At 43.4% G+C, this 23,382-nt stretch overlaps 3 protein-coding genes across 3 annotated transcripts; 1 reads left to right on the forward strand and 2 right to left on the reverse strand.

Moving 5' to 3' along the window:
• Window positions 1–11,971: 11,971 nt before the first annotated feature.
• Window positions 11,972–13,078, reverse strand: LOC120651278. The gene is made up of 2 exons (XM_039928740.1): window positions 12,398–13,078; window positions 11,972–12,251 (listed from the first exon to the last, which is right to left on the reverse strand). Exons 1-2 carry the CDS (start codon window positions 12,820–12,822, stop codon window positions 12,194–12,196), a joined length of 483 nt encoding a protein of 160 aa, XP_039784674.1. The 5' UTR covers window positions 12,823–13,078; the 3' UTR covers window positions 11,972–12,193.
• Window positions 13,079–15,249: 2,171 nt separating this feature from the next.
• Window positions 15,250–15,938, reverse strand: LOC120692068. Its single transcript, XM_039975315.1, has one exon. The coding sequence runs from the start codon at window positions 15,834–15,836 to the stop codon at window positions 15,384–15,386; it is 453 nt and encodes a 150-aa protein (XP_039831249.1). The 5' UTR covers window positions 15,837–15,938; the 3' UTR covers window positions 15,250–15,383.
• A 1,418-nt stretch (window positions 15,939–17,356) lies between these two features.
• LOC120691892 (protein CLP1 homolog) lies at window positions 17,357–23,341 on the forward strand. Its single transcript, XM_039975124.1, has 10 exons — window positions 17,357–17,669; window positions 17,811–17,879; window positions 17,981–18,082; window positions 20,412–20,653; window positions 20,767–20,905; window positions 21,003–21,059; window positions 21,869–22,003; window positions 22,260–22,495; window positions 22,992–23,036; window positions 23,106–23,341. Exons 1-10 carry the CDS (start codon window positions 17,469–17,471, stop codon window positions 23,191–23,193), a joined length of 1,314 nt encoding a protein of 437 aa, XP_039831058.1. The 5' UTR covers window positions 17,357–17,468; the 3' UTR covers window positions 23,194–23,341.
• The last annotated feature ends 41 nt before the right edge of the window (window positions 23,342–23,382 follow it).

The following is a 23,382-nucleotide window of genomic DNA, read 5'->3' on the forward strand; positions in this document are numbered from 1 at the left end:
TTGAGGTGAATCTGGACGTTTATAGATTAGCTAAACAAAATGATCTTTCAGCTGTTGATTATTATGATTTGATGATGGACAATATCGATGAGGTGACCGACAAGCGGTTGAAGGCTTTGGGGGAGATTGAGAAGGACAAACTTCGGGTTGCTAGAGCTTACAACAAGAAGGTGAAAGATAAATTTTTTCAAGTTGGAGATCTGGTTTGGAAAACAATATTACCTCTTGAGATGAAAAGTAATAAATTTGGTAAATGATCGCCAAGTTGGGAGGGTCAGTATAAGATTGTTAAAGTTATCTTCGAAAATTCTTATATGATGGAGACGCTGCAAGGAGATCGTCTACCCCGGGCTATTAATGGAAGGTACTTGAAGAAATATTACCCCAGCGTATAGCAAGATGCATGAAGATAAGATGGCTGATTTATGAGATCGCTATATAGCAAGATGCATGAAGATAAGATGGCCGATTTATGAGATCGCCTTTAGCAGTATTTTTAGGCCCATGTATTGCATAGTATTATTCTGTTATTTGCTTTTTAGCTTGTAAACCCACTGAAAAGCAGGGGAGCATATGTTGACATCCAAATTTAGCATTGCACCTAGGCTGACCGGTCTGACCAGACTTGTTTGAGTCTGTAATCCGAGTAGATTTAGATTTAGAGATAAATAAAGATTCCTTTTGTAAATAAACTCATGAATGGGTACGTCTTCCCCGGCCTATATATATGAAGGCTAAGGCCAATTTAGGTTAATTCCAATCGATTCACACGATTACTTTTACCTTTTATCATCCAAATCTTAACTTTTTCAACCCCATCTTCTGTTCTTCGCTCGTCTCTACGACGTTCGATGACGTTCTGAGTGGCCTGCCGATCTCATAGCAACCCTATAGCTCAACTCCGTTAATTAACTCCGACGAGATCCCTCCCGAGCTCTTGGTTCTAGTTTTTTCGTCGTCTTTCTGGAGCACCGGTCTGACCGGTCCACACAATCGGTCTGACCGGCCTGCTCAGAGAGGCTGCTGGTATTGATCGTTTTGACGATCTTGCTGCACGTTCTAGCGTGTTTAAGTGTGTGATCAGATTTTACGTCAACACACGGTGGGAAACGGGGTCATTCTACTATTCCTGTTGCACAAGAACGCGCAATGCATTTACATCTAAGCTTGAACGGAGTGTTAGGGCAGCCGCAACGGGACCTATAAGCTCTCTACAAAACTTTCAAGGAAAGAGAAATGAGGACAGAGAATCGAGAGTCTCGCGGCACGAAGCGGAACGGACCCCACATGGATGTCAACGAGGCGAGGCGCATGGAGCCTTGGAGGCGAGTTCGGGAGCGCAGGGAAATGAGTGGTTGCAAGGATAAGGAGTCATTAAAAAATAGCTGACATGTAGGGTCCACAAACTTTTTAGAAAATGTGTTACAAGTAAATCTTAGGATGACTCGTGTGTAGCGCTTTCTACAGCCGATGTAGATAAAATATTATAGAGAGTATGCTGTCTACGTCTTTGCCGGTGCCCTTATAGTTCCAACTTGACCGATCTATAAAATCTATTGGTCCCTACTTCTATTTCATACTTCTATTTCTTTGTAACCACCTCAAATTCTTATCACCGTTAGCGATAGTTCCCTTATGTGGACATCTACCCATACATTTATAAGTTACTATTTTCAATCCACTTATTCATACACCCACTCATCCACTTGTAAGTTAATATTTCTAATCCGCTTATTCATGCACCCACTCATGTTAATATTCATTCGTCATGTCACCATGCATTACTCGAACCAGCAACAAAACTACTTCCCACTAACATTATACACCACTACTCAGCAATCAAAAATCATTTTCCACTCACGTTAATATCCAACAATCAAAAGTCATTTTAATGGCGCGGCATCATTGTTCAAAATATCATTTGACTTTTTTGACACCAAGTTTGACCACTCGTTGTATTAAAAATTTTGTGCAAAATATCACTTTTTTTGTCGTGACTTGCTTTATCAATACAAGTTCTTCAAGAATGATTTAAATTTAACTATATTTGCACAATTTTTTTTAATAAGACGAGAGGTCAAACTTAGTGTCAAAAAAGTCTAATGACCTATAATTGGAACGGGGGAGTAGTAAATATGCCACTTGCACACCCCCAGAAACAATACATTTCTGTTCACTGTCAGAAAAAATGAAGCAGTGCATCCAGCTCGGCCCGACAAGTATGACGAGCTCCTCCAGGCCGGCTATGACTTCGCGGATCTGGTGGTGGCGCACGACAGCTCCATGGAGCTGGTGGAGATCGCAGCACCGAAGGGCGACCATGAGTTGCCCCTCCTGGAAGCCGTTCACCAAGATCTTTATTATTATAACCATCTAATCAACTTTGTGCATGTCTTATATTCATAAAATGCATGTCTTATTCATTTCTTTTTTCTCTAACCAAAGAATAATTCAAAAGTCTATTATTTTTCATGCAAGAGATTTCTCTAACCAAAAAATAACCCAAAATCTGTTATTTTTCATCCAAGAGATTTCTCGTATGGCTTTCAACATAATCTCTACAAATACACCATTAATATGAGCTTTTCTTTATTAAAAAAATCTATCATTTTTTGTTTTTTAGCAAACTCGATCTAAGTATTTATTTGTCTTACTACATGCTCTCCATAGCATTTTATTTAAAAAATTATTATATTTTTTTTATCATAGTTTATAAAAAAATCTCTCAAATCCCACGACAACGCGCAGGGAATCACCTAGTAATAATTAATTTCCCCATCTAAACATGCATTTAGCTTTCATGCGGAACGCAAACAAAACGATCCAGATTGACCTTAAGGAACTTCCTGCCTCCAACTACACGCGCTGTCTCCCGGTGTAAGGAACTACTCCAACTTTTTTGGCTTAGGCATCAGTACATTCCCGATAAGACAAGAAACGTTAACATCGTCTTCCCAAAAGTCATCTTGCTCTCTGCTTAAGCTAGCGAAGTTTCGTGGAAGCTGATGAGAGTAGCTAGTATTCATCAACTCTAATTTTGACCAGATTTTCCCGTCCCATTGGTCGTCCAAAAATCAACTAACCCAATGATGAGAGCGGGCGGAGCGGAGGGCCTGGCCGCCGGGGTGACGGCGCGCAGCGGACTGAGGGGCTGCAGGTCTGGTCGACGGCGGCACGGAGCACGGGGGTGGAGGCTGGAGGCGGCGGGTCTGGGCGACGGCGTACGGTGGACCGGGGCGGAGGGTGTAGGACATAGTGTTACCACCCGGGTACTGGAGGCTCCAAAGTCCGAACCCTGCGGTCCACTGATCCACTCCAAAATACGAACTAAAGAGATTGAAGTTAATAAAATAAATTGAGAGTCTATAGAAACACCTTAACATTCGAGGAGCTTTGGTTTTTAGAACCTAACTTTCAGATATATGGCAACATTTCAAGTGCTTCAAACTCTTCTTTTGCTACCATCCATGGCCGGCCAGACGAAGTCAACCACGTATGTGTTGTCATAGGTGTCAAGTCTCAGATACAGAATGGACCTTCTCGGAATTTACTTGAACTAAAATCTGCTCAAATGAAGATATAGCAAGAGATGGAACATGGACCTTTTAATTTCCAGTTTCATGAGGCTTTAATTTACACGGTAAAACATCATTTCTTCTCTATTTCTCCCTACAGGCCTACAGCAGCGATTCGCCAAGATTCTGCGGCCCAGAAGTAGTACTGCTGCTCTCAGGGTGCGCCAGCAAGGCGTGGTAGATACTACCTGTTATAGTAACGAACGCCATCGCCCAGACGAGCGCCGCCATCGGAAGTGGCATCCATACCATGGCGGTCACTCTGTAGCAGAAGGCGGCGACGAGCAGCGTGGTCAGGATCCCCACCGCTGCCTTCAGCCGCTGCCTTGTGGAGCTCCGCGCCGCCGCTCGCTCGTACGACCCCAGGCAGACGATGAGCAGGATGAGGTCCAGGTACGAGAAGACCGCGACGGCGACGGACTGGACGTCGCCTTGCGGATGGTAGATGGTCATGCCGGAGTTGAAGGTGAAGAGGAACCCCAACGGGATGAGCCCCCGTGGAAGACGGCCTCCGGGATCCTCTGCCGCTGGGGGGTCGTCCATCACCGGTGAGGATGGGGGGAGATATAGGAGGCGGGCTGAGAAAATGAAATAGCCCAGGGAGGCAAGGCACAGTAGGCAGGCACACGATGTCACGGTGAGTTCATATAGCGTCTAGGAGACCCTACATCATCTAATCTATATACCTTATATAAGTGCAACCCACTAAGAGTCATTAATAGCTATTTCTCTCACTTGTGGTGAAGCCACATCATCATTTTATTTCAACCATTAGATCTGAATGAAAGCTCATATCTTGGCCTTCCGCAACCCACTAAGATTTCTTACCTTTTTACTTGGTTTTTATATTGCCATATGAACAATTTTTATGACAGAATTAGCAACAAAATGTTAAAAAAATAATGTAAGTGCTGACATCCTCATGCATTTTTGTCACACCCATTCCTAACATCCTATTATACTACAGTAATACAGATCACGATGGTGGAGAATCCATAACCAATTCAAAATATCTACATTGGTCCAATGAAACATAGGTACTAATAAAACTATTAAACAAAATATATTCTTTCCGATTATCAACATTTCACACAATTGTGTTGCTCACACTTAATTTTTTTAAAAAAATTACAAAAACTTCAGTTATCCAAGAGAGTCAATACAAAGTCCAATCTCTTGCTTCACAAAATGATGCAGATATTTACATTTCCACCCGGAATAAAATTTACTTATCCTTATCATAACTATTATGGTTCCTCTTTTTATCGGTTTATGCAACTAGAACTTCTTATATGTACATCGACTTCCATATTTAAGCATTTCTTATATACAAACATGACATATATCTGCAATGCTAAAATTGACTGCAACTTCATAACTCTATCTTTTCAACACACTCAACTTCAATATTTTTGCCCTAAAATCCCGCAGCAACGCGCGGGGTATTCAACTAGTATTAGATACGACATCCTCCTACCAGCTCGTAGTCCTCCCTCCCGTGAAGCCGCCACGATCTAATCCAGAACGGAAAAAGAAGATACCAAACAAACAGGCGCATTAATCCGGTGCAGTCATAGTAGGGATTGCAACAAGACTGTATACAAATGTTATTTCACATAAAGCTATCATCACAAGTAAACATTCATATAATAGGCTGGTTATATGAAAGAATCAAATATTTAATGATTGTATTTATGCACACATATTAGCGGCGGCTAGGGTTCGCTGTGCAGACACTCACGCGACGGCGTTAGCGAAGGAGAGGGAGGTGGTAGTACGGCGCACGGGACCCGACAAACCTTGGGGGTGATGTTGTAGACGTTGGCAAGGCATGCGCCGATGAGGCGGTGGAGGCGCTTGACCTCCGCCGCCACATCCATCGTCGTCATCAGCGTCTTCACCATCCTGTCTCGCCGCCGCCGCCGCTATCTTCCTTCGGTTCCTCGATCTCCCTCCCTCCCGGGGATTTCCTCTCTCTCTGCCACCTCGCGAGCTCTCCGGGTCGTACTAGGGGTCACATATGTGACTGCGATATATTTCATCGCAGAAGTGGATTCACGCCCCACCAATTCTTGTTGGGCCGATTTCGCGGGACGGGAAGCTTCTTGGGCCAACCTTTCTCAGTCATGTCACCTAGTACGCTTCTTCTTGTTTTTTGCACTTAATTTTTTAAGGTCCCAGTTGATTCGATAGTTTCGACTGAAATTCTAGATTTGTTCGTTCAACTTTTTCAGACTGGTGAAACTAAACAAAAATGTTTTCTTAAAAAAAAGAACAAAACTGAACTTAAATTTCCTTTTCTAACATATGGCATTTGAAATTTAATAAAATTTGAAGTTCAAGATATACTCCTAAAATGTTAATTTTATATGAGTAACAACAATACAGACCATACAAATTGCTTCGTAAAAAGTTTTAGAAACAATTATAATAAGATTAAACTTGATATAACCTTAAAATAACTGAACAAGACACTACGAACATCTTGTACAACAGATAGACCTATAGAATAGTTTGCATAGGGAGTTGTACTATTTTTGACTTCCACTGCAAAGATCTTCTGAAGTTGTTCAGAAATTCTGAATATCTCACATTCTTTTCGTTGATCAAACATTCTGTTGAAAAAAATAAAAATATTAAATGAAGTTATGATCAAGTGCACAGCTACAAAATGAAAATTGTAAAATTAGAATTAATTTTATCTGACATATTGTTTGTCTTGAATGGAAGTTTTTAAGGAATATATGCCTCCAAAATTCTGTAAAAGATACAATTTAAAAAATTGTTACTTTCTGTATGATGAATGCAGAATTGAAGTTGAGTTGAAAAGATTAAACTTACTTGTTTGTTTTTAAAAGTTCACAATAGTTTTAATGAAACATTGTTTTGAAGAAAATGTTTGAGTAGGACAAAATGAGTATGGAACAAAAAATTAAGGGGAACCAAAAAAGGTGATGATTTAGTATTTTGTCCTAGCACACCATTTTATTAATACTTGTGGAACATAAAGTTTATTCACGAGGAACAAATAAAACTCGAGACTGAGGAATTTGATAATTTATTCCATTAGAACAAATAATATATGAAACAAATATAACAATTAAATAACCATAATTGTTTTAATAAAATATTGTTCTACTGGGACAATGTTTTGAAGAAAATTGTTGGAGTAGAACAAACTAAGTCAAAAATACCTCAAATTTCAAGGGAAAATTTTAAAAGTGATGTTGTAGCAATTTTGTTCCATTACAACAAATAATAAATGTTGTTAGTAAATAATTGGAACACATAATTATTTCAGTAAAACAAAGTTGGGAAGAAAGTGTTGGCATATATATAACAAAATGAGCAAAATAGAACATTATATGCCTTTGAACATTAACTTTAATTAAATTGTTCCATTAGAGCAAATAACAAATATTCAAAGAAAACAAAATGGAGAGCATAATTGTTTTAATGTCGTTCTGTTAATTAACAGACCAATGGGTTTATTAATTTGTCCCGTTATAGCAAATAATAAATGTTGTGAGTAAACATTTGCAACACATAATTGTTGTAATGAAACTATGTTTTGAAGAAAAATTGTTGGAGTGGAACAAACCAAATAAAATTAGCACTTTTTTAAGCAAAATTTATAAACTATTGATTTAGCAATTTTGTTTTAGTAGAACAATTAAGCAATGCCTTTGGAACATAAAATTGAATTAGCGCGGAACAAATAAATGTCAAGTCCAAGGGGTGAGTTAATTTGGCCAATTACAAAAACTAATAAATGATGTATGTAAACAATTGGAACACATACTTGTTCTACTAAAACAATTTTCTAAATAAAAATGTAGGATATTCTCCCAAAAAAAGAAAAATGTAGGATAATAACAAAATGAATAAAATAGAATATTAGTAACCAACGGCAATTCACAAGCAACACTCAATAGTGCAATTTTATTAGTACCAGCTCGAAGGTTAGCAATGCCGTTATATTTAATTTTTCAATCTTACATGGTACCATATGCAGAACCTACATAAGTAAAAGTAAAATCATTTTATTGACAAACTATGTTTCGTGACACAAATGTTCAAAAACAGGTGATTTTTCTCAGTAGATACCATGAAGTTGTCCTTCGATCAAGGCATGCAAGGTGTGACCAGCAGACTGCACAACGAGAGACAGAGGGTTGCCGCCTTGAATAAGGTTTTCAGATGGGCTTATCTGAACTGTAGACAATAATTAGAGCTTTTCAGATATTAAAAAATATTCATATTGAGATGAAGAACAAAAGCACAGAAAACAGTCCCTAGCTTCCTTAACCTAGAAATCCAAATAAATTCACTACTGGCGATGTACAAATAGATACATGTGAGACATGGATACATCATTACCTGGTGATGTACCACAGATAATCACTGCTGTCTCTCGTGACATTAATCTGCTCAAGCAAACCAGTTGTCATGAGCAGTGGATTAGCTGCTAGAGAATCAACCTCCTCATCTTACCTCTCCCACAACATTGACGAGGTCCCATCTACACACATTTGCATTTGAGATGTGTCTTAACACCAATCTGCAGAGAAACAATTTTAATCATATAAGCCAGGTATCTTATAGTTGTTATTGAATAAAAGGGGAAAATGCAAGAAAAGGACAATGTACCATACTGAAACAAAAATATAAGCGAAACTTACTGTTGCACTATTAATACTACATTCTTGCAATCAGGAAGGATGCTGAATGACCAAGGCGGAAGGATGTAAATGCTCATTGTTGAACACAACTTTTGCATCAGAATTAGAATTGTAGTTTGTAAGGAAAGCAGCATAGCTAGATGGAGATCAGAAGACATGGGCCTAAAGTATGGATGATATATATAAGTGACACAACAACCCATACGTGGGTTCACCACAGAGAAAGGCCGACTAAGACATACCTCTGGCATGGTTCCAAGCGTAGTAATTGATGGATCAACAGAAAACAATGCTTGCTTACATAATTTAACAGCTCTGTGGAGTTCTTTCAGATCAATGTGCTTTGGTTCTCTAACAAGTCCTGGACATAACAAAGCAAGTATGAGTACCAGTAAACACACTTATGAAAGATATATGTTCTACAGAATGCAGTTACAGTCTTGATGGCTACCAATATATTAGAATGCATGGATGCAACTTGTTTAAAAAAATCATATTTATACATTTTATAGAGATAAAACCGGCAATGGCGCACATCTGAAATAATCTACTGAATTTCTTCCTAGTAAACTTATCATATTCATCAACGAGCAGTAATGCCGCGGGTGGAGATACAAAGATCAGTACATACCAAGTACAAATCAACGAGCAATACAGACTGAAACGAGATCCAGAGATGATGGAATTCTCCTAGAGAAATCCTTGAAAAATGAAACCCTAACCCATGCCGAGAAAATTGGGCAAAACCTTCCCTAACATGAGAAAGCCCCCACGTCGGAGAAGCCTTGGAATCGCCGGCGAATCCTCCTCGCCGGTGTAGCCCTAGAGTCGCTATAGAGAAGAACCGGCCGCCGACCATTAGAATCACCAGCAAATCCTCCTCGCCGGTGAAGCACTGGAGGCGCTGCAGGAGAAGAACCAGCCGCCGACCGTTGGAGTTGCCGGCGAATCCTTAAGGGCATTGCAGAAAAGATCTGACCTGCCGACGCCACGAAACTCTATCCTCGAAGAACTAGAACGACAGGGGAAATGAAAGCGGGAGCTGGGCCGGAAATTGGGCCGGCGAATAAAATAAAGGAAGCGAGCGGGCCGAGTTGCGAAAAAATGCTTATGCGACAAAATGAATCCCAGTAGCGCGTGACCTGTAATATTTGCGAGCTCTCCTCTGCTCGACTCGGGTGGGCCTCGGCTCCGCTTGCGTGCGTGCGGCCGCCCACCTGCTTACTGGGCTGCTGGAGCGGTGAAGAAGGCCTCAGCTGGGATGAGGTGGGTCGGCCCGCGAAGCGTTACCACGCAGGGCTTGTTTAACTATTGACCTGGGCCGAGTAAGGCTTGTTTTCATTATTACGCATACAGTTCCAACAACACAATGATTCAGTTCTGATTAAAAAAAGGCGCACCATTCAGTTGACTTGGCACCCTAAAATGGAATATTAGGCCCACTTGCACTTTCACATAATCTCTACTTTTTTCACACCATCGTATGCTTTTACTGGTTGATGATCATGTTCCTATTGTATATCTACTAGCATAGTACACATACATTGCTACGGATAATGTAATAGACCTATGTAGTACCATCAAATTTTTGCTCATTCACTTTATGTACAGGCTATACCGTTGTGCAGGACATTATATTGATTGTCCGATCTGATTGGGATTCCGATTGATTTGTCCAGATTCCAATTTAGATTTCGATTGATCTATCCGGATTCTGATTAAGGTTTCGATTGACGGACCAAAGAAACATTGCTTACTTTAAAAATATAGTAGAGATAGAAATAAGGTATATATCTGTGAGCATTTCCTCAACATCTACTATTCCTTGTTTCTTTTCTTTTGACGGAATAAACAACTAGTACCTTGTTCGATATTCAAATTTCATCCTTGATAGATCTTCACGGTGTGTACGAACCTGAGGAGATTAGATTACCGATTCTGTTAAATTATCTTCTAACTTTGTGAATTAACTACATATTACTACTGGAAATCAGTTAGGCCAATGCACAGTGCAGCAGAAGTCAAATAAATTTGGGGAAATGGATTTTGAGCTCAAGCATATAAGATGAATGGAACTGAACCTGATCAGCTGCAACTTCAAGTTCACATGACATCCTAAACTTGCACTCCTAGTAGGACTCTGAGTTGCAACACTCAGATACAAATACAAAGGCTCAGCTTTCGATTTTTAAAGTGTTCCTATGTAGGAAAAGAAAAGGGGATCAAACTCTCCAACATTTTTGGTGTAAATTTGAGAATAGATCCTTCACTTCCGGTCAATATAGCATTTCAATCTTTATATTAGTTTCATTATGACTATTGTACAAATTAGGCAATTTGAATTTTTCTTTTTATGATTAATATGTTTTAAATTAGATTTGTCCAACAATTGCTAGTATGAAATGCGGAAATATAAAGAGGGGATGAGAGGAAGCAAACTCTCGATACGAGGATTTATCCCGTGGTTCGGTTAGCCATGACGGTACACCTACGTCCACGTTATTGAAGCACTCACGAACAGTATTGCTTCCGGCAACCAAGTCTATTTCGTGAACACAATCACGGTCAACTTGATCCCACTTTCCACTAAGGAGCTTGCTCACGAAGGAAAGGGGTCTCCATGTCCCCCACACAAAGTTGTCGACGCCACTCCACACCAAGCCAGAGGGTCGTTGACGTGCCAGCGAGCCACCAATGCTCCAAGGGGCCGCACCGAGATACACTTTTTGGTTCACTCTAGAACCACTCACAAGGCAGCAACACCTTGCTCTCTCACTCACTTAGGAGCTAACCTACCACCAACATTCTCAAAATGTGCTATGGACTAAATATGTGATCACTAAGCTCTTGGGTGGCTTGGAGGTGTTCTTGGGTGTGGGTGTGATGTCTTGGAACTCCAGCAAGATTCAAATGGCCGGGATGAAGCATATATATAGCCCTCCAACTCAAAAGAGCCATTACTAGCCGTTAACAACTTTTTTGTGTAGGCATCAGTTAAACCGGTGAGGGACCGTCAGTTCAACCGGTCACACACGGCTTGCAACTAGTTGTCCTTCCTGACTCGCTCTCTTGCTGACGTGGACGCACTGATGGGTGTCGGTTTAACAGGTGCTGAACGCTTGGTCACTGATGGGTATCATATATAGGTGACTGGTCAGACTTGCATGTCAACACATTGCAAGAAGCTTGTGCTACCTTCACTGCTTCAAACTTAATTCCTTTGGCTTATTGTCTGTCAATTGACAAGTTTAGTCTGTCAATTGACAAGTTTAGTCTGTCAATTGACCAATTTAGTTTGTCAACACATAACATTTATCAATGTTCTTCGTTTCTTTTCATATTTGATGATTTGAATGGCTTCTATTACTTTCTTGGAACCCAAAAATTCTACAAATATGATCTCACAAACTTGTTAGTCCCATTGATTGCGCTGTTATATGATCACCAAATCACTCGAAATGGCCTAAATAGGGCATGTTCGTTACAAGTGGACTGCTATAAGAATGTTTTAGGTTGTGTTTTTTAATACATTTCGACATTTGTTTACGAGATTGAAAAGTGAAGAAATTGTTGAACTGATCTAGAGGGATATATATAATTCCCAACCGTATTCATGTCCTATTTTGGTACTCAATTTTGGCATCGGTGATTCTGATTATTCCTGTTCTTACATTTTTCTTTTCTCACAGGTGCTTTGATACAGGGACAGCTAGATTAAAATGCGTACATATGAAGGAGGAGATATTTAAAAAATCATTTTACGGTACAAACCATTTAACAGCACACTACTGTTATAGCTAGTAGCATCAGGGATCGGCCCCCTTTAGATTTTTGGCTTATGTATATATCGGGAGTATTACAGTGAGAGTTCAGCCCATCTCCTCAGAAAAAGTACAATCATGCATACACTTCACTCGAGATATTCATATTATCCAATCAACTGCTTGACTCTTGCATAAGAGGCAGGATCATTTTCTGGTGCTCCTGCTTAGACCTGCAAATCAATAATAATTATTAGCAGCCGTCACAACTTTGTCTGGTTACAGAAAGATTTTTTTTCGCAACGATCTTAATTAGCTCAAGCTGCAGCACACATGCCGTTGCTGCAGGATAATTAAAGGATTGGTCTTGGAAAATTACCCGCTACGCCGGTGGAGCAAATACGAGCAGAGGCCTCCGAGCGCCGCCGTGGCAGCGGCCGCCACGAGCAGCGCCGTCGATGTGGAGGGTGCTGCTGTTCGCGCGAGCCTGGACGCTAGAAAGACCCCGAGCGACAGGGAGAGCAAGATGATGAACACGTAGAGCCAGCTGATCAAGCTGCTTCCTCCGCGGTGGGTTCCCGCATCCCACCAACCGAAGCGCCTGACGAACACGGGGACGAGGAGCACATAGGTCACCCCGACGGACGCCACGCACGCCACGTCGCCCCACAAGAGGTATGCCGCGAGGCCGGAGTTGAAGGTGAGCACCATGAACGCCACGGCGCCCCCCTTTTGGAGCTCTTCCGCTCGGTGGTGCTCGCCTGTGGAAGGCTGCTTTGCCGAGGGAGGGGAGTGAAGAGCCATAATTGCTATCTGTTGGAAGAAGGAGAAGAAGAAAGAGCTTTTGTGCCCGTGGTTGGCTGCTTTACGGAGGGAAGGGGAGTTGCGACGTGCCCTTGCTATACGTGAGGAGTTGGAAGGAGGAGGAGGAGGGGGAGAGGGAGGAGAAGACGAGGAGGAGGAGGAGGGGCCGGGGAGGAGCTGAAGACAAGATGATAGAGCAGGCGGCAGCGCACCAGGAGGTAGTAGAGCACCTAAAGGATGTAAGCCGCTCGGAGATTCGTATAAAGCTAAAATGGAGAAGTTGGCGTTTTTAAAAAATAAAAAAGGTCGGTATATTTGGCAGCAGCATGGTTTACAGAAGTGTAGCTCTGCACGAATTGACGATTCGGGAAGCAGGTACCTATCAGTAGTATGACGTTTAATTTTGTCCATTCGATTTTTTTTTTTGCATTTTTTACTTCCTTTGCCAATAAGTCAAAAGAAGTTCAAATCTTTCCAAAAGTCTTTGTTGTTGTAGTCTTGCATTCAGATCGATTAATCGTAGTAGCGAAAATTTCGTGGAAGGGTACGACGTAGTATTTTTTTATAAACTCTCTATATAATTTTACCAGATTTTCAAATCCTTTGGCTAGTCAAGAAATTACCAAACACAATGATGTGACGTTCGGTTGATAAGAGGTCTGTTTTAGGCTCCATATATAATCCCTCTGTTCCAAATTATAGGTCGTTTGACTTTTTTGACATCAAATTTGACCACTTGTCGTATTCAAAAAATTTGTGCAAACATAATCGAATTTAAATCATTCTTGAAGAACTTGTATTGATGAAGCAAGCCAACAAAAGAATTTGTATTTTGCATAATTTTTTGAATAAGACGAGTGGTCAAATTTGAGGTGAAAAAGGTCAAACGACATATAATTTGGAACGGAGGGAGTATATATATATATAAGCAAGCAAAAAAGAGTCAATCTCCAATAGTTCCCCAGCTTTACTCAAAAAAAAAAGTTGTGGCTCCACAAGGATAGTTTCGCGGGAAACGCCGTGGGGGAGGGGCGATCGGGAGGGGAGAAGCAGTGCGTATTTTTACGCACAAGGGATGCCAATTTGCCAATTGTTACGATATGGAGAACTAGGATGGGGAACTATTAGAGAGTGATTTTTTTATTTTTTTAAAAAAAACAAGGACGAGGAAGAGAGATTGGAACTGTTGGAGATGTTCTTAAATCAGTCTCAATAGGAGTGTTTATCGGCATAGTTATCAATACTGTGAACTAGGTAATCGAGTCGGAGGAGTGTCATAGTGATCACACTCCTCTGACATCTATGCTTACGACTTCGCTGAACTGTCAGGTGCATAAATTAGATGAGAGTAGTCACAGCGTCACATCATTCGCGTTAGGTAATTTCTGGGCAACCAATAGGACAGGGAAATCCGGTCAAAATTAGAGTTGATAGATACCGCGTACTCTCTTCGATCAACTTCCACGACCTTCGCTAGCTTAAGCAGAAAGGAAGACGACTTTTGGGAGGCGATGTTAGAAGAAGTATCCTTTCATTTAATTATATTCCCGACAAGACAAGAAATGTTAACATCGTCTCCGAAAAGTCGCCTTCATATTATATACTAGTTCATTTTAATTAAGCATCTAATTTAATATTAATAGTTTGACAATCACAATATGGAAAAAGCATACAAGGCTCCATCTCGCTCTGACTCTGATCGAAGATGTGTTTGGCGGAGCTCCCGGCTCCGGCTCTGCGGCAGCTGTAGATCTAGCTAGGAGCCGGAACCGGAGCCGGACCCGAAGCCAGTGGAGTAAAGAAAACTTCTTCTCCCTTCCTGTGGTTTATTTTTTTCTTATTTTTTAATAGGGCTTTGCTACATTCACAATTCTACAAATACAAGCCTGTCTACAACTTAATTAGATGCATCTCTTATGCCTTTTTAGCTTGTTGAAAAACCAATATTTCGAAACATGCTAGTTCTGAAAGTAAGCATACCTAAGCCATCATGTTTGGAGTATATATGGTAGTTCATTTAAGTGAGCATGTCTAATTCAATATTAATGCTTCGAAAATAATCACAATGGGAAATGGAATCATTCTACCTTTTGAAGAGACAAAGTAATTCAATATATAGATTCAAAAATGTCAAATACGAGATAAGTTAATAACCTAATAAATTGAGGGAGTAGTCTATAGAACCTTAGCATTTGAGGAGCCGCCAAAGGTTGTTATTTAGCATCTAACTTTTAGAACTACGGCAAAAATTTGAAGAAGCGAGCTGCCACATTTCAAGCACTTCAAACTCTTCTTTTCCCGTAGTACCATCCGATGGCCGGCCAGACGAGCAGTCAACCACGTATGTATTGCCATAGGTGTAAAATCTTTGATACAGAATGAACCGTACGTGGAATTTACTTGAACTATCATTTGCACAAATGAAGATAGCAAGAGATGGAACTTTATGGTATAGCACATACGGAATTCACAGCTCACAGGGCTGCTTTACACGGTAAAACATTGCGACTAAAACATTCTGCAAACGACTTTCCAAAAAAAAAAGTCGAACCCAATATTCCCTACACCGCCGAATCGGCAGTATTCTGCGGCTCAGAAGTAGTACTGGGCTTGCTCTCGTGCACGAAGAAGGCATAGAACCCACCTACTACAGTAGCGGCAGCCATCGCCCAGACGAGCACCGCCACGACCGGCGGCATGACTTCGGCCACCTTGTAGGAGAAGGCAAGGGTGAGCAGCGTGGTCAACACCCAGACAGCGGCCTTGACCCGCCACTTCCTTCTCGACCCATAACCCGCTGGCTCTCGCTCATACGATCGCAGGCAGAAGAAGAGCAGGACGAGGTCCACGTACGAGAAGGTCACAAGGGCGACGGACTGGGGGTCGCCTTGGGAACGATAGACGGCCATGGCCGAGTTGAAGGTGAGGAAGGCGAATCCCAACATGGTAAGCAACGGCGGCGGAAGGCCTCCGCGACCGGGATCCTCGGCCGCTGGGGGGCGGGGGGGATCCATCACCGGATCCGCAGGAGCAACGAGCTCGAGACAACGCGGTGACCGGTGAGGTGCGTCGAGGCCGTAGCGACCCGCACGGAGACCCGCGGCTGGTGGCGTGGGGTGGGGTGGGGAGCGAGAGAGCGTGCGCTCTGCAGACGGGAGATATAGGAATCGGAAATGCTACGCACTCGAACATAACACAGCAGGCGTCGCCATCGGACGTCGAATCCACCGTCCAATACAGTTTCCTCATCCAACGGACGAAACGACCCATGCACCTCCATAACACTCCGGAAATGCAGAACCACATGCACCTCCATAACACTGGATGGGATTCGTTCTTCAGCAAAAAGAAATTGGCCTTATATTGACGCCGATTTAGGGTCAACACACGAACGCACTCGAACATACGGCAAGCAGCGGCACACCTTGCAGCGCCGCTAAACCAACCGGTCAGACCGATATGTTGGACCGGTCAGATCGGTCTCGCCGGGATAGCCCGACAAGGATCCAACGAGTGCTCGCCGGGAGAAACTCGTAAGAACAATAAATACTTTCTATGAACAATTAAATATATACATGTTATATACATTTACATGTATAAACATGAGTCAATAAATAGTAAATAATTTTCTAAGTTAACTTCAACTTAGAATAAATTTAATAGTATAAGTAAAATAATTTATTATTAAGTATATTATAAAACATAAGTTTTTATTTCAAATGATTATCCATTGGTATTCACGGGTAAAAAAACAAATCTGATAGGTTTCAGGGTCCCAAACCGTGAGTGAGAAATTACCCCCGAGCTCAAAATTATTAGACCCGAAACCGAACCATTGCCATTCTTAGTCTCATGGGCGTCTTTTGCATCGCCAGAGCGGCCTGGCTCAAGGCTGATGCGAAAACCAATCACCCCGCTAATAATTACCAATTGTAATGGTTTTCTAGTTTTGACCTAGTCTTAGATCATGTATCGATCCAAGTGGTAAGGGGTGAAGTTGCTAAATTTTAACATTAGTTCATCCAAACAGAAGCGCTAATGGGATGAGTTAAACTTTAGTCAAAACTGAAAAATTTTAGCATGAGCGGGAGCGCTAATACGTGCTAAAGTTTATCACTTAACTTTAACTCAACCAAATAGAACCTTACTGATCATATTTTTGTTTAACTAGGACAAAATTAAATAACCTGCAGTTGAAATGTACTCCCTCCGTTTCAAATTATAAGTCATTTTAAAAATCTTGAAGAGTCAAACCATTTCAAAGTTTGACCAAAATTATATAGAGAAATATAAAAATTTATGACATCAAATAGGTGCACTATAAAAATATAACTAACAAAGAATTTGATGATATTTATTTGGTATCATAAATGTTATTATCTTGTCATATAAATTTGGTCAAACTTAAAAAAATTTGACACTCTAAGATTTTTGGAATGACTTATAATTCGGAACGGAGGGAGTACGACCAAAGAATGCTTTTTTAAAAAAGTGTTTCGTATCAAAATCACAAAATTGTTAACGTGTAATTTCTGCCCCCCACAGCGACCCTTTCGTTCTCCGCTCGCGCTGGTCTCGGACTCTCGGCCACGCACAAACCCTCGCCGACTCGCCGTCGACTCTTCTAAACCCTTCTGGCTTTCCCCATGGCGACCACGGCAACCGCGGGGGGCGCCGCCGCACCGCCGCCGCGGCAGTGCAAGCTGGACCCGAAGAGCGAGCTGCGCGTGGAGGTGCCCCCCGACGCGCCCCTCCGCGTGCGCCTCGTCGCCGGCACGGCGGAGATCTTCGGCACCGAGCTGCCCCCCGAGGGCTGGGTCCCTATTCCTCCCCGCTCCAAGATCGCCGTAAGCTCCACGCCGCCCCCCTTTTCAAGCCTCCATCCCCCTTCCCCAGCAAAAGGGACCCGCCTGGCCCGCGCTGCTGGCTTCTGCCGCCATTGCTCGGCGCCGCTTGACTTGATTCGCCGTTCCTGTTCTGCCGATTAGATTTTTACTTGGCACGGCGCGACGCTGGAGCTGGACGGGGTCACCGAGAGCGAGTATCCTTCCGAGGAGGTGCGCCGTGGGGCTCGATTTCTACCCCCTGGTCCTAATTTCTGTGTAAATTTGGGGTAACGAGGCTCCTGGTCAGACGATTCTGTTGCTGTGTGCTGCAGACGCCAATGGTGGTTTACGTCAACACACACGCTATTCTTGACGCTCGGAGGGCAAGGGCAAGGGCTGCTGCAGCACAGGGGGGTGATTTGGAGGCCTCGCAGGTGAGTGCTCCTGTTTCAGTTAATCTGGTATCTATTCATCGTACAATTGTTGGGAGTGTTGCATTGCTGAGGATCTGTACGAGATGCAGAGTATTATCTTATAAAAAAGAACTACAGTCAGAAAGCTTGCCAGCTTGCAGATTTTGTTGCATTGCGTGGATTCTGTATTGTGGATTTCACACCCTTAGAGATGGACAGTGTAAAAGTACTTGAAACTTAACATACCACCACCTTCAGTAGTTCTGTATTGTTCAAAAGCATATGTCATATATTGTCTTGTGTGTTCCTGACATGATGTTGAAAGGACAGACCACAATGTATAATGGAAAAAGTCCATTTTTGGCCATCCAACTCTTGCCTCGGTTTGGTTTTGGCCATTGAACTCCAAAACCGGGTATCCTTAACCATCTAACTCTCAAAACCGTTTACATTTGGCCATCCTGGTAGTTTTGGGTGTGGTTTTGCTGACGTGGCTGCCACATGTTGGTGGGACCCACATGTCATTTTTTTCTCTCTCCTATTTCTCTCTTTCCTCCCCTCTCTCTCCTATTTCTCTCTCTAGCGCGTGCGGCGCTGACGGCGAGGCGCGCGCTCGGCCGGGAGCGGCCCCCTGCGCGGTGCTGGCGGCGAGGCAAGCCGCGGGGCCACACCGCCCCCTCCCTTGCTCCCTCGGCCGGTGGCCTGCGTGGCGTGGGCGCGGAGGCCGACGCGGGCGGGCGGCGCGGCCACAGCCGAGCGCGGCCTTCCACGCCGGCTCTGTGGCGGCGGCGGCGGCCCGCGCGGATGATGAGCTTCTCGAGCTCCCTGATTTCGTCGTCGGGGACGTGCTCCACGGCCGAGAACTCGGTGGCGTTGAGCACGCCGAGGCCCCGGCACAGCTCGAAGTAGGACGACAGCTGCGCGCTCTGCTCCGCGGCTTTCCTCAGCACCCGCATCCCCTGCACTCCCCTCCGCCGCCTCGCTACCGCCAGCGTCTCACCCGGCCGCCGCAGTCCATGGCCTCCAGGATGAGGCCCTGCCCCATGCCGTCCCCATACGGCCGGATTTGCATGAGCAGGTCCAGCAGGTGCTGCTGCTTGGTCAAGCAGTCGAGCCGTGCGTCCTCGTCGTCGGCTTCGCCGGTGTCGAGCTCCTGGGCAGTGAAGAGGGAGTGGGTGTCGAGGAAGCGGAAGTAGGCGCGCACGAACGCAGAGTACCCCGCTCCCCTGGATCTCGCAGCCGCGTCGCTGCTACCGCCGCCGCGCACCCTGGAGCTCGTCGTCGCGCATCCTCGCCGCCGCCCTTGGAGCTCACGGTGGTGGGCTTCCTCCTCCCGGGCGGTCTTACTCCTCCCACGCCGGCCTTCCTCCTCCTGGAAGAGGACGTCGCGGCGGCGCGTGGCCATGGCGCGGAGCTCGAGCGCGGCGGATCCGGCGGCCATGGCCCCTGCTCCGGCGGTCGCAGCGGTGGCGGGCGTGTGCGCGGTCGAGCCGGCGCGTTGCAGCAGCGGCGGCGGTGGGCGCGCACGCGCCGTCTTCTTCCTCCGGCCTCGAGCTGGATCTGCGCGCGGCTCGGCGGCCTGTGCGAGCCACGGCCCCCTCCTCTCCATTGGGCGGCGCGAGCTCGGCCGCCATGCCGAGCTGCCATGGTGCGGGGGCGGGGCCGGGCGAGGTGCGCGAGCATGAGCGCCTTGAGCGCCACCGCCCAGCACCGCGTCCGCCCCGCCCGGCTGCAGCTCCATCCTCCTTCCTCCGGCGAGGCCCAAGGCAGCGGTGGCGGCCTGCGCGGAGGCCAGCTACGGCGGCGGCTCCGTCCCCGGCCGGCTTCCAGCAGCACGTCAGCAAAAAAAAAGATGACATGTGGGTCCCACCGACATGTGGCAGCCACGTCAGCAAAACCACACCCAAAACCACCAGGATGGCCAAATGTGAACGGTTTTGAGAGTTAGATGGTCAAGGATACCCGGTTTTGGAGTTCAATGGCCAAAACCAAACCGAGGCAAGAGTTCAATGGCCAAATCCATGTATAATCATACACTATTCTGTGTGACAATGAAAAAACAGGTTGCAATGTGGTCCTATATAATTCTCTTGGAACAAATTGTATTAAATCCTAACAGGGTGATGACTGCCCTAAAATATTAGCATAGATTGAATGTGAACATGACTACATGAGCATAATGTACAGGTTGAACGTGAACCTGAGCATAATGATTGAACATGAAAATGAGCACAATATGGTTTACATAAACATAACAAACTTTTGTTCTTGACATGGGATCTTTTTACTTGTATATATCATTATTTCCCTGGACTAAATCACTGAAATTGTCTTGCCCTATGTGGCTTAGGGACCTAGAGTGATTGTTGCGGGACCAACAGATTCTGGAAAAAGTACCCTCTGCAAAATGCTCCTTAGCTGGGCTGCCAAACTGGGCTGGAAGCCTACATATGTGGATTTAGATATCGGCCAGGGGTCTATAACGATCCCTGGATGTATTTCTGCTACCCCAATTGAGAAACCTATCGATATTGTTGATGGGATTCCCTTGGAGATGCCACTGGTTTACTTCTATGGCCACCCAACTCCGAGGTAACTTGCCAATATATTCTTTAGCAATTCTTACCACTGAGTGCTTTCTGTATATAAGATTTTTGTTTCTTCTACTGCTTTGCCACCTCATCTATTGCTTGTGTCACAAATAGTATCAATCCGGATGTTTACAAAGTTCTTATGAAGGAGCTAGCTAAAACATTGGAGAGGCAGTTCTCTGGGAATGCTGAATCTAGGGCAGCAGGAATGGTTATCAATACCATGGGGTGGGTTGAAGGCCTTGGGTACGAGGTAAGTACTTGGTTTCAAATGAGTAGCAATTTTCAGTTTGCTTGCTGGTGGCTAATATAAATGCTACATGTGGTGATTCCTTATTTTTGCTCTGCAGTTACTTCTAAATGCAATTGAAACTTACAAGGCCAATGTGTTGTTGGTACTGGGACAGGCAAGTGACACATTGCTTTGTTCATGCGAACGGCGAACACAAAGTGTTTTTCCAACATGGGCAGTACTGTTGATCATCCTTGTTTCATTTTGCGTTCGCTGACAACCGTACTATCATAATATTCAATTTGATGATAGTATTAATTATTCAATTTCTAGCTAGGTATAATGTTGGTAAGCGGGCAAACAATTTTCTTGTTGTACTGTGCTATTATCAAGGTATCATGTTAGTTATTCTAAAAGAAAATGAGTTATTTAAAATGTTTTTAAAATGAAGATCCCTTTGAGTAACAAGATGATAAATGTGTGCATTAGATCTGGTTGATCTCAAGTTGAAACAAAACATAGTCTGCGAGCAGTACTCCCTGGTAGCATGCTTTCTTATAAACAGATCATCCACACTAGTATTCTCCAGTTATGCATCTACTGCATCTAATGAAGTCAGGTGATTTGACTGATTTCTAGTGACATTTCTAATAATTCTAGATAAGGCATTCAAAAGGATGTTCAGTATGTACCAACCGCCATTCAGAAAGATTTGAAGAAATATGCATACAAGCACAGAACGCCAATTATGCGGAATCGCATGTCACTAACAATTGAAACTATTATTATTTTAGCCTGTGAGTTTTCTTGTGTTCTCATACAGTAGTGATATTGCATTACATTGTGATTTGATCTTGTCAAAAATAGTGCTCTACAGAGCTATACCTGTTCGTTGTTATATCTTGAATGTTGAGTCATGGATAAATGTGGAATCATACATGAAGCAACTTGTCGGAATCATCTGATCTATCTCATGGCTTGCAGGAGAAACTCTGGAAGATGTTAAAGGATGCAGTTCAAAGCAAGCCCAACATTGATGTTGTAAAACTTCAGAAATCAGAGGGTGTTGTCCTCAGAAATTCAAAATATCGCCAAAAGACTAGAAGCTTCCGAATCAAGGTTATCTTTAATTTCTTGAATAGAATTTGCCCAACAATACCATCAACTTTGGTTGGTATCTTATGTTAAAGTTATTGATGAAAACCCGAAATATAGCTGCATTATTGTACACTTCCACTCTCTTTGGCTCTTTCTTTCTTTCTTTTTTTGAATAATTTACATGTAACCCTTGCAACCTTTGTGGGGTGATTATTCGCTGCCTCAACCTTATGTTATGCTCTGAATTGTTAAAGCTAATCCTAATCGGCTCTTGCAGGAATACTTTTATGGGATTGCAAATGATCTGGCGCCACATTCAAACATTGTCAATTTCAGTGATGTCTCGGTATACAGAATTGGTGGTGGTCATCAAGCTCCTCGCTCAGCATTGCCTATTGGTGCAGAGCCTGTGGCAGATCCTACTCGGCTTGTTGCTGTCAACATCAGCACGGATATGATTCATACAGTGCTGGCTATTTCTTATGCTAAGGAACCTGATGAAATAATTTCCAGGTAATAATATCATACTCATTGCTTATATTACCGGCTATAGGGCCAGTAAGTAAGGTTTAATGCAAAAGAGACTGAGACTAGAGATATATCACGGAAGCTATGTTATTTATGCAGCATAGTTGTACAACAGCCTTAGGAAAAAGAAAATACATGGTGTAAGTAATTGAGCCTTTAGAGTTACTTACAGTTAGTTATTCTGTGACATTTTTAGGTACTCAGTTTATTTTCCTTTTCTTCAGACTGATCTGCACTATTAGCTTTTGTGAGCTACGTCTATTGTTCCTAGTTAATGTGATCTGCACTATTATCTTTTGTGATCTGCACTATTATCTTTTGCGCCAAGCTATTCCTAGTTAATTACGGCCCTAACCTAACCTTATGTTCCTGGTGACTGTAAAATGTAGATGTCAAGATCTGCAGAACAAGAACTTTGTTTTTACTCATGACAAATTTGCATATACCCAGTTGCTAACATCTACAACATGATTTGTTGCAGCAATGTCGCTGGATTCATTCATGTCACAGATGTGGACATCCAAAGGTATGCATGGGAAAAGTGTTGGGATGTGATTTACATGTGTTCACCTGGTATTAACGTTCTTCATTCCAGGAAGAAGCTGACATACATTGCACCTTGCCCGGGGGACTTGCCGAGTAGGCTGCTGATTGCGAGCTCGCTTACATGGTATGAAGCCTGATCAGTTCATGACTGAAGATTGTAGCATAGATGGCAGTATGCCCAGGTAGCGGCATGTTGTAAAGCCAGGACATGTTGTAACGCTGGAACTGACTGTACTGTACTGTGTTGCACTGCTAACCTACAGAAACGATGAGGGGAAACATTTTTGTTTAGGCCTATGTTTTGCTGTGTTGTGTTAGATGCGCTG

Source organism: Panicum virgatum, chromosome 1K, assembly GCF_016808335.1.
Source record: "Panicum virgatum strain AP13 chromosome 1K, P.virgatum_v5, whole genome shotgun sequence".
In the NCBI taxonomy this organism is placed as follows: Eukaryota; Viridiplantae; Streptophyta; class Magnoliopsida; order Poales; family Poaceae; genus Panicum; species Panicum virgatum.

What these genes read in the sequence shown, in the direction of transcription:
- LOC120651278 (XM_039928740.1), bottom strand. Translation starts at nt 12,822, where the DNA reads ATGGCTCTTCACTCCCCTCCCTCGGCAAAGCAGCCTTCCACAGGCGAG. An exon ending in TTGCTCCACCGGCGTAGCGG is followed by an intron (nt 12,252 to 12,397) that starts GTAATTTTCCAA and finishes ATTGATTTGCAG; the next exon opens with GTCTAAGCAGGAGCACCAGA.
- LOC120692068 (XM_039975315.1), bottom strand. Translation starts at nt 15,836, where the DNA reads ATGGATCCCCCCCGCCCCCCAGCGGCCGAGGATCCCGGTCGCGGAGGC.
- LOC120691892 (XM_039975124.1), top strand. Translation starts at nt 17,469, where the DNA reads ATGGCGACCACGGCAACCGCGGGGGGCGCCGCCGCACCGCCGCCGCGG. An exon ending in TATGGCCACCCAACTCCGAG is followed by an intron (nt 20,654 to 20,766) that starts GTAACTTGCCAA and finishes TGTCACAAATAG; the next exon opens with TATCAATCCGGATGTTTACA. An exon ending in ACAGATGTGGACATCCAAAG is followed by an intron (nt 23,037 to 23,105) that starts GTATGCATGGGA and finishes TCTTCATTCCAG; the next exon opens with GAAGAAGCTGACATACATTG.